Here is an 11,861-nt window from a genome sequence, read left to right as displayed (position 1 = left end):
TTTGATTTTCTTCTATAACTTCTTTAATGCATTTTTTTTGCACTTGACATTGCTTCCAAAGCTTTTTTTGTACGAGATGCTGATTTTTGTGAAACAATAAATACATTTTTCTTGCGACAATTAGACATCTTATTAGTATTTACAAACTGACAACAAACTTATTATATAACCTCTCTCACACCATATGCTTTCATGAGAGTGATGAGAGAGACAGAGAGGAAAGCGGTGTTGCCAAATCGCACAAATCGACGCAGAAGACACATTTCTTTACTTCTGCGCATAAACGGTGCTCAACTCATTTGGTCAGAAAGCTTAGCATTAATTCCAGTGCTTATGACAGAGAAGGATGAGCACAACTGGGAGTTAGAGAACGTCCTTAATTGGGCTGTTGTCCTACCAACGTTTTACCGGGCATATATAACAATCTACCCGCATTTTTCGGTCTAAATTGCATATATCCTACCCGCACTTTTATATAAAATCAACAAAACATTTCATCAAAACAATTATCAAATCAAACATTATATTTTCAATATTTTACCACTGAAAAAATCAAATTCAAGCTTATCTATTCAATGGCACACATGCATCAATTAGATTTTGTCTGAAAAATTTGGGACATGATAGCGAACATGCCAACGGACGTCCCTGGACTCTTTTTTTATGGGTTAATTAAAAAAAATTATTTTTCTAAATTTGATGTGTTTGTGTGTGTCTTTTGAGGCATCGGTAAGACAGAGGCCTACATTATCGGAATGGCATCGAGCTAAAAAAGCGATCCTAACCACAAAACAATTCACATGCATTACATTTTTATTAAGCACAATCATTTTCTTTTTGTTATAATCCCTAAAAAAGAACTTGTAAACGTCCGTTATATTATTTTGTAGCATCTCCGAATTCAGTTTAAAATTTTTTTATTTTTGTGGAAAAAATTCGAGGTAAATGAACCTGATTTACAAACACGACGAAGTATCACATGCCCTTAACAATTGCTTCCGAGACGTAATCATTTCGATTTTTAAATAAATTTCAAACCATTAGGCTGGAAGGTGCGTAAATTTCGAGCGAAATCCATCTCGATGATTTTTTTGCTGTTTGCACCTTATTCAAACTTGTCATTAACTCTTAACCTCTTCATGCATCAAATAAATTGAACGAAAATGAGCGAAAACAAACCGTCACGAACGAAATAAACTGAACCTTACCCAAAAAATGTTCACAAAGTAACCGTTTACGACGCTAGATGGCAATCGGTGGCCAAAATGGTTTGGTAAACGTGGAGACCATTTTTCTAACCGGTGACAACGTTTTGGCATTTGATTTTGGGGATTTTGCTCATTGCTTTTGCGCACAGTGCGGAATCGGCCATTTTAGATGTCGGTAAATAGTGGGCAAACGAGGGTTTTGCATGTATGTGTAAAGAAAACAAATTTTTTAAACTGCTATTTGATGAAAAAAATCAGAATAAAGCTGGAGTAATAAGTAATAATACAGTATCGGGGTACCCTTCAGTAGCAGTACTCCCCCTTTATTATTCTGGCTTGAGAATATTAAATAAGAAAATAAATATTATAAGCCTGTAAAGCCTTTATAAAACATCTTCCAAATCTTGAGATGAATAACATTTAAGGATTTATCATTACTAGTTATTATGTAATTGCATAACAAATTTTAATTATTAAAGTAAAAATTGACGACGCTTTATTATTTGTTGTCGAAAGAACCGATCCAACAGTGGCACGGATCGAATGTTGGATTTTCGACGTCAATCGACGGGCCTATAAAACCGAAAAACCGATGGGGCGACAGCGCGCATCGAAGATCGGTTTTCGAAATTCGATCGACGGGCCAATAAAATTGAGAACTCCAACCCGACCGCGGCACAGATCGAAATTTATATATTGTAAAAGTGTTTAAACTATTTTAATTTGTTTAAACAAACGGAAAACTTATACGATTTATTAAAAGGCAACGCTTTATTCTGATTTTGTCAGAAAAAACGGACTTTTCGAGAAAAAACTCTTATTTTAACAAATGGAATCATCTGTATGTGTTTCAGGGACACCGACTTGTCAATATAAAAATTTTAATAGGAACTTTTAATCCATTATTTCAGTAGTTTTACAGTCGACGCTACTTACCTTGCCGCTATTTACCTTGCCGCTGCCCTTAAATCTCGCTCGAGCTCTTCCCCCACCACGACCGCGACGGCTCGGCATCCGAGAATTGTTCCGCTAGCTATTTACGTTGCCGTCAATGGTTTATGTCTTTTAAATCAATTGTAAAGTGCAAAATGTCACATGGGATAACCTCAAGTATGGAAAATTTAATTAAAGGTTTATCAATGATTCGTAAATACTAACCTATTTTTCAGTTTATTCCGCGAGAGAACGATGTGCTCACAATTTTTTGAAATAAAATGTGAGATAATCACTTCCACAATATGTATTCTGAAAATCAAACTTTCTCTGTTTGTAAACACTGATCCGCGCGCGGCAACGTACGTAGCGTGCGAAACAATTCGCATCAAACACCACTCATCAAGATTAGACTCGAGAGTGGGGGAACTGCGTTTCTAGGAAAATTACTCCCCTACGGTCCCATTCGCGGCAAGGTAAATAGCGTCGACTGTATATTTTTTTCCAGTTAAGGTAATTAAAAAGAAAACTTTAAAAAGATCTTTCTTTTGGACATTATTGCATAATTTATTATCACAATTTACTACAATATGTGCAAATGTTGACTGATACTTTTTGAAGTATAACAATAAATTAACAGTATGCAGAAGGTAGGAAGATAAGTTATAGAAGTAATGATAAAATTTTGAGTTTTTAGAAAAAGTCTGTCTCTAAACGGGTAGATGTTGGAAGAAGGAATATTTTCAGTCATAAGAATATTTTTTATCGAAGATTTTTTTAGAAATAGGGAAAACCCCAGTTTTTTAGTCTTCCAGAGACTTCAATATTTATTCACGTATTGAAAGTTACAGCGCTCATACATTTCTTTTACTTATCACTGCCAATGCGATGGATCGCCGGAATGTCGAGATTTTTAGGTAGACTCGAAGAGGCACATTTTCACCTCATATCTAAAGTCGGAACAGGCTATTCCGAAGCGGTTGGTGGAAAGGCGCACAGTGCTCCTGCCAAAGATGGGCAACTTCACTGACCTGAAGAATTAGAGCTCAATGACTTGACTAAACACACTGTAAAAGGTCTTAAGAGCCATCCTAAATGGTCGGATTGTTATGATAATGAGCTGTGTGGCAAGAAATGTGCGAAAAACGGCTCAAAGAAAGGCATGCCATTATGTCGGGAGTACGTGCTCATCGATAAATAATGTGTCTCCAAAGACGCATCCTCCTATCAGCGCGGCCTATCGATGGCCTAGATTGATAACAGAAAAGCGTTTGATTCTACCTCCCATAGATTTATCCTATGTCTTTTGGAAAGCTTAAAGGTTCATCAATACAGTCGAAAAAAATCCTCGAACAGCTCCTCGACAATTATATGCACGGTATTTTCCACAGAAATGCGAAGGATCAGTCGGTGTTGTGTGTGCTAACGTTTGCTTTCCTTAAATTACCCGGACTGAAGTCGAGCTCTAAGGGTTTCATTTTGGCATGTCTAGACGGTGTCGTTACAACTTTAGCATACCGTCGCCACATTTTCAGCCAAGATATTCCAGATGATAGGTGCAGAGAGTTTCATGCACACCTCGAGCGTCTAGGATACATACTATCCAGTTCTCTAACTAATGCGGAAACGACCTACATCCAAAGGTACAATGCAGCACTAAGAGTACTTTTTCCTCATCTCTGTCACTCTTACGGCATGGGTCTTAATATCGCCCCGCTAAAATCTCCTAGGGAAAGCGAGTCAAAATTCGCGAATGAGAATTACCGTATATACTGGAACTTCATATTTTTGACGATTTTTTCTGTCGCGCACTCAAGGCCTGACATAGTTTTCCGCGACTTCAAGAAAAGAACCATGTTTCATAATGCATTTTCGGTACTAACTGGAAAAAAAACATTTTAAGAAAATCGTCCTTATCCTCGGAGGTACCAAGTTTTCACTGGTTAATAGCCTTGAAAGCATCCCTGCGTGTCAACAAGATGCTAATGTATTTGCGGGAAAAATGCATAAGGCGGTCGTCCATGGGTCATTCTGTGTCTGCAGAGTGCACGAGAGTTTTTTCGAATCATCGTATTGAGCCCGTGATAGACTTTAGCGTCGTGAGACTTGTTTACGGCTGAAATATTCACGCGATTTCGCTCGGAGCCGACACACACACACACACACGCGCGCGTGCGCGCGCGTATATATCGGTTTCAGTTTTTTAAAATCTAACCGAAGGGCTTATGCCAAAGCTACCGGACGCGTTCTCGGCTTACGGATATAGGTTGTCTTCACAAAGGGTTTTTATTGCATATAGTCATAGTAACTCATAAGCAGTCGCGTTCAATTAACCAGGGAATGGCCCTGTACTTTTATGTGAGGCTGTCCAAAGATGGACGAACCTTTTTCCTAGGTGCTCGTGGAAACAATGACACCACCGTAAAAAAGTTGTATCTGCGGTTCAAAACGATTGAGCGTGCAGAGAACCCGACAATGGGTCGGCAAACAGAGACGATCACCCTCGCGCTCGGAGCGCTTAAAATAATTTAGATGGAAACATGACGATGAAGCGGCGAAACTTCACATTGAAGGACTGAAGGATTGAAAGAGGACTTGCTGAACTGCTACGATACCGAGGGAGGCTTTATAGCGCGTATGTACACTGTGATGTAAGAAGCACTCAGAGCTTTAGCACTTTTATCTTTACATACCGACATCTGGCCCCCGTCTTCACCTCATATTTGAAACCTGAGACGCCCATTTCGCAGTGGTTAGTTTCACCACGCAATATACTTCTGCTGAAGAAAGGCGAGTTGCCCAACTCTGAGAACTATAGTCCAATAACTTGTTTGAGCACGCTGTATAAAATCTTGGTAGCTGTCGTTAAAGACAGGATTATCGGAAGAATTATAATTATCCGAAGAATTAATAATATTATTTTACAAGTTGAAGTCAAAGTACAAAATTCGAGAGATTCTTGATTTTTTAAATTCTTATGCAGGATATTCTCTCTTAAAGGCCCAAAACACTTCTATTAGGGATCTATTGACGCGTAATTTAATAAGCTTTTTAACGGGTTCTTAAAAAATTTTCTCCATTTTTGAACGAGGAATCACGTTTCAAAATCAGCAGTGATTTTTAATAGTGCTTTCGCTGATCGCAGCGACAATTTCCGACGGTAGTGAATATATTTCAATAACTGTATACAAATTTAAGTATCGTGCGCCACATTAGGTGTCCTTGCATGGTGGAAGAGTTAACACGTTTTGTGCAGAATTCAAATAATTTAACTTAAGATTAAAGCCCTAAAGCATCTGGAAGTCTTCAAAACATAAAACACACAAAATTATATATTACTTGTACTATACTTTATTTTTCATTGCTTTAGCCCACTAACGCACGATAAGGTATGGTCCAGCCTATTAAAGCAAGGAAGGGCATAATCCAACCAAGTGAGGCATGACGATCAAGTGGTACGCCTAGATAAGATACGTGTAAGATAAGGCATGATTATCCACGGCATGACCATACCTTTGTCTGTTATCATCCCTTTAGTGGCCGGATCATGGCTTATCTTGCCCAATTTGGCTGTATCATGCCCTACCTTGTCTTGTCTTGTCTCAGTTGCTAGGATCATGTCTTATCTTACCTTGGTAGTGGGACGACTAGATTATCTTCTCACAGTTGGGTGGATCATGACATATATACCCTTTGTTGACCGGATTATGCCTTCTCTTTTCTAGTTGGTTGGATCATGCCTTATTTTGCCTTAGTTCGGCCGATCAATAGACTCTCTTGCTTAGTTGACTAGATCATGCCTTATGTCGCCTTTGTTGGTCGGATCACCAGAATATGTTGCCCCAGTTGTCTGGCTCATTGGAAATCGGTATTAAGTCATGAAAAATCCCAATGTGTTGTCAAAATTAACGAGTATCATCGCGTTTCGAAGTTATGCCATTCTCATCCTAATGAGAAGGTATTGGTTTATGTGAAAAATGACTTTCGCGGATTCCATCAAAGATGAAAGATTTATTTGATTGGATTCGCCTGTGGCACACTTTATACGGATATGAAAAGAAAGGGTGAGTTCCTTTACCAGCTTTTTTTGAAGAAACTTAAAAAAGTTAAGGCATGTTGCAAATTTTTGAGACCACTTCTTTTAATATCTTAAAATTCTTTCGACAGCTATTTATAGACTCGAATTCAGCGCAAAAAATTGTAAAGGAAACCACCTTCCGATTTCAGTGGGGATTAAAAGTGTTCTTTTCTTAGGTTGTATAAATCTTCGGGAAACATAAGGGGCTAACCTTTTTTCGAAAAATTGTTCAGGAGAACAATACTGAAAGAAAATAGGATAATCTACTTCATATCAACGTTCTAGAGCAATATTTGTAATATTTCTCCAACTGTGGACTCTCAAATTTTCCCGGGGACTACCCCAAGAGGTATTCGGCGATCGTAAAGGGCTAACTCTCAAGCCACGCCTGCATTCGCTCTAAATTTAACATACGATTGACTCATCTCATTTTTCTACGCGAAAAACCAATTTGCGGAAATGATTTTTTTTTAAACTATTTCGAAAACTCTCGGTGAAAATAACCTTAATAAAATTCGTGGATATTTTCAGTCATTAATTATGTACCAAAAAAACTCCACTTGCACGCGCACGTTACTTGTTGACACACATCTGGTTCTTGTATGTAGTTTTGAAGTCAAATACGCGCAAAATGGTATTCGTAGTATCTGTATCTACCTTTAGAACGGAAATCTGGTTCTGCAGACTGGTATGCTTTTCTTAAAACCTTGCAGGACTTAGACTTTGTACTGGGTTAGCCCCTTATGTTCAGCGAGTATGTCTCGGGATAGTCCCTTGAGGAACTTTTTTATTTAATTAGAAATAGTAAAATTAAGGGCCGATTCCACCAACTTTGATTAAATACAGATTGATTAACTTAGTTTAATCAGCAGATTGCGTTGCACCAACTTTTAAAACGTGCTTAAAGAAGTCTAATCGTCGAGTTAGCGAGTTAAATCAGCGATTAACGGGAGTCAACATAACCTCGAAGTTGAAGTTCAAGTATGGTGTGAAATATTGATCGAATTTATAACGATATCTTGTAATCACACAACTTATATTCAATTTCAATCGATAACTAATTCCTGTCCATTTATTTGGAAACGATGTGCATAACAAAAAACACGTCGCTGCTCGTCGTTCGTGAGCAGTCGCGGTATATTTTGCGCGCGAATACAAATTCGAAATCAGCCAATCGGCATCACCATTACAACAGGAGCACGCAGAAATTAGACTTATTGCGAACAGAGCATCCGGTTGGCTAACCAGAGGTTAAAAATTCATGGTGGAATGCGCCATAAATTAATCGTGATTAAAGCGCAGATTAAAAAATAATCATGATTAGCTAATCATGGATTTAATCACAGCTGGTGGAATCGGCCCTTAATGTTTTTCACTTTCCGAAAAAGCACGACACGTAGGAAAGATTAAACAAAAAAAGCCAAAAAAGTGAACTTTGAAAATTTGATGTGGTAGCCCCTTATGGTTTCCAACCATTCATATATCCTAAGTTATTTCAGAATGCTTCAATTTTTAGAAATAGGAGTGCGCTATAATATGAGGCGTTGCCCTGTATCAGGAAATTAACAACGGTATTAAAAAAGGAAAAAACCTTTTGTTACGGCTTGATTAACAGATTAGCACAAACATCCAAAACAATAAACGTAGGGTGTCGTTAAAAAGAAATCAGACGGGGCAATGATGAAAACATAGTTTCCAGTGGTCACTAGCCAAAAAAAGGTACTTACATCACTTTATTTTTATTTTTTTTATACTATACAGAGTTTCCAGGCTGAAGTGTCCGGACTTACATGGCTGTATAAAAATAAAAAAAAAGTAAGTCGAAAATTCCTTTTTCAAAATCAGTTTAAGATTTAGTTTTTGAGTTATAAAATATATAAACCGGACAGTTGCGCGTCTTTAAGTGGGAGTCCAACGCAGTATAGTGACCGTTTGCCTCCCGTCGTTAACCCCACCTCGGCGCTTGCTTCAATAACACTACGTTGGACTCCCGCCCACGCATGCATGTCTGTTTATACTGCGCTCCTGATTGGTCTAGCCTAAATATTTTATAACTTAAAAGTTAAAATTTCAACTGATTTTTAGAAAAGGAATTTTCGGTTCATTTTTTATTTGTATATAACAATGTATCAGGCAGTAAATCGCCCATTTAGCTGCAGCCTTTTAAAGGAGCCTATATCAAAAACAGGGTTTTATATCGCCTTGTAGCTTAATTTGCTACTGTTACATTGATATGACCTAGGTAATATGTGAAAACTCAAAAGTCTATCTAATTATGTGAAGTAGAATTGGAATAATCAAATTTTCTTCAAGCAAGCACTCCTAGAAATTCTGTTTCTGTTTTTAAATTAATATGACTTTCATAAATATTATTGCAGGTAAACAGTTGGTTAATGTGGCTGGAGGAAGCGCAATCAACGGAAGAGGAGGACGATGAGGATGAAAGTGTTAACTGAAGCCGACATAAAGAAAACTTACAAAAAATCTTACCACGTTATCTAAGACTTGAGGATTTTACTATCAACGAAATAGACGATTTGAAGTTTCAGTTTTATGGATTGTGCTGTGTCAGCAGTGTATCACGAGAGCGCATTCTGTTTGTCTAGCATTATCCTTTTTTTTTATTTCGTGGAAGATTTGAAACCAAACGTCTAAAAAAGCTCCCCACAACTGGCGACAGCGAAAGTGACGAGCGACAGATTTCGCGAGTAGAGGAAGTTTTAATGTTTTAGATAATTGAACATTAATTAGTCCGTAATTTATGTATTGAAATTCGGCCAACATCAACGTCTATGATGATACCATACACATACTTCCCGTGTAGAAATTTTGGTGCGGATGAAGTACAACTCTGATAGTCAAGTGTAAACATTTATTAAAGTCACCGGGATAAAAATACTTAAAGCCAGTGCACTGTGTACACTATCGCTCAATTTGTCCACCTATCGACTATGCCTCAAGGTAGGGCTGGACGTTGGTCTATCGGATGAAGAATTGAAACGCCTTTGTCTCGATTTAGACAATATTTTTTTCTGCCACACCTGGTTCCAGTATGATTTTCCGTCTCATTCTATGCTAGCGCCAAATCAGGAAATTTCTACACGGGTACATAATTATTCGATATTATTCATACATAAATGTGGTGTCCCTAAATTTAAGGCCTACTCTTCAAGAATGTGCTTGCAAAAAGTAACCGAATAATCCTCTTTAAAAGTTTGGTTTAATTACGAGCTAAAATTGAATATTTCTTTTTAAAGAGCACTTGCGATTGGTCGTCTTTAGTTACGAATTAATGTTACAAACGCATTCAACAACATTTTCGAAGAAAGCTTTTGTACTAAACAAAAAAATTGAAAATATGCCATTAAACCTTAAATTTTGGTACATCCTATATGATTAAAAAAAGGTCAAACAACCACCGCAGGGTGCCACTGGGAGCAACTGCCATCTATGAGAATGACACTGGCTTGCAGTAGAACCGTGGTAAATAATTGCAATGGCCACGTCTCACGTGCGTGAGATGGGTGACCGTATACACATATATATGTGTGCGTGTATATATATATACCAGCAGTCGGCTGACTGCTGGCGTTCAACAGAATTTTTGATGAAAGCATCACGTGTCATGTAAGTGTCTAGTTTATTTAGGCATTTAGAAGAATACTAATTCATTGTTCTAAACGCTTGAAGCATTTTAGGCAAAAATTAGAAGAATGAAACCATAGACTAATAACACACATTAAATGGCTAACTAAAATTCTATTAGTATTTTTATTATTTATTTAATTAATCAAGTACTTTATTTAAGTTCATGTTTTACAAGTATTGACGGTAACCATTTTATTTTTATTCTGCAATTTAGTCAATTATAAATTTTTGTATTCAAAATATTAATGATTTAATGATAATAATTATTATTATTGTTGTTATTGTCATATTAGGCATACCTTTTCTTCGCATCGCTTGACTACATTATTGAAATTACAACCTGCCTGATACATATCGGAACAGCTGTGTGTAAAAAAAGTTTCACCCAAAATTGAATACTCAAATTCAAAAATACCTAATGCATATTGGGCTATAACCATCTTAAGTTAATTGCCTCTGGAATCCTGAAATTACTGAAATTTATACATAAGATCTTATATCAATCCTAAAGCGAGTGGTACAAGTCAGCGGAAACGTAAAAATTGAATAGATTTATTTTGGAATTTAATCTATTTTAATATTTCCAATTGCAAGATGTACAAGAAAACTCGTAGACGCGCCTATTTTACGTTTTAATATTGACTAAATTCCGCAACAAAATGGGTTCAAATAATGTATTTGAAATAGTAAATTTAACGATTCATTTTTTCCCGTCTTCTTAATGCACTAATTTACAATTCAATCTTGTAATCGTCTAAAACGCTTTAGGTGCTTAGAAGAATGGCTGTGTATTCTTCTGAATGCCTAAATTGACCAGGCACTTAGAAGACAGGTAATTATTTCTTCCACAATTCTTCTGAACGCCGGCTTTCGCCCGACTGCCTGATTTTTCTAAATGCATATGTGACGTGCACCGAAGAAAGGGGGCTTACTCTGAAAAGTGAGATTTTCCAGGGCGAGCGGTCGAAGTCGAACTGATAGATGCGACTTTTAGGAAAGAGAGAAGATTCTCGATATCTTCCCTCTCCACCTACCAATGCATTATCACGCATATAGCGGTGCCGTTCCCGCGTATCACGGACGGGGTATATATGAGACGCGGAAATGTAGTGGTGAGTAGAGGGAGGTGTTTCACGGGATCTCGAGCTCTCAAGCGAAAGCCAGATTTCTTGGGTACCTAATAACTCAATTATTAGCAATAAGAACGTTCGAAAATTTTGTTCCATGGTTTTATTAAAAAGAGCAATTCAAAAACTATCGAAAGATATAAAACTCCGATTTCGATTTTCTTAGATTAAGCCCCCTTTCTTCGGCGCACGCACACAGGCACGCACAGACACATATATAAGCTGCGGGAACTTTACGAACCGTTGTAAGATTAGGTCGTCCCACGATGCAATTTTGAAAAATTCTCATTTCGAAAAACTTCCATAGAGGATAAGAAGTTATCTGAGACGTAATGATTTTAGAGTGATTGTAATTTTACCTTTGAAGTTGCAGCAGCTTTTTTACAGTGTATGTAATTGTGCCTGCGTGCGTCTGTTACATAACTTGAGTCTGCAATTGGCACTATGGGAAAAGTCAAATTTCAGGCTTGGGCTGTAATATGAAGACCGAATTAACAAAAGAATGATTTTAAATGAAATATTTGAACGCGCAACACACTTTAAATTTCTATTTCGACAAAATTTGTGTTAAAAGTTTATGTTTGATATGGCCAAAATCTTCCCCTTTCTTTTCTTACAAAATCTCTTTTTGGCCCATCCAACTCAATCCGATCATTTTTGTTTTTCTTAGGCCGCCTTATATAATAGTGATATTAATAGTGCGGAAAATTGAGTACTTGTGCCAACTAGAATGTACGCGCAAGGTGGACGCGGTGGTCTGTGTTCTTTGGCTCTGCCCAAAGCCGTAAAGTTGATTTTCACCCTGTAGCTGGGCAATCATCGTTAAAAACCATATTTCATTTTATATCTGCTATTTTTTATTTTTTC

The 11,861-nt window shown here is 37.3% G+C and overlaps 1 protein-coding gene across 1 annotated transcript in view; it reads left to right on the top strand.

Moving 5' to 3' along the window:
- Positions 1 to 11,134, top strand: part of LOC117173681 (eukaryotic translation initiation factor 4 gamma 2-like) — a 160,009-nt gene extending 148,875 nt beyond the window's left edge. Inside the window, exon 9 of the mRNA XM_033362321.1 lies at positions 8,598 to 11,134. Coding sequence (XP_033218212.1) covers positions 8,598 to 8,675 — 78 coding nt within the window. The 3' untranslated portion in view covers positions 8,676 to 11,134. The remainder of the gene's footprint in view (positions 1 to 8,597) is intronic.
- Positions 11,135 to 11,861: the final 727 nt, after the last annotated feature.

This window comes from Belonocnema kinseyi, chromosome 5 (assembly GCF_010883055.1).
Source record: "Belonocnema kinseyi isolate 2016_QV_RU_SX_M_011 chromosome 5, B_treatae_v1, whole genome shotgun sequence".
In the NCBI taxonomy this organism is placed as follows: Eukaryota; Metazoa; Arthropoda; class Insecta; order Hymenoptera; family Cynipidae; genus Belonocnema; species Belonocnema kinseyi.
The sequence above is the reverse complement of the archived record's forward strand: the minus strand, read 5'-3'. Positions and strand labels throughout refer to the sequence as shown.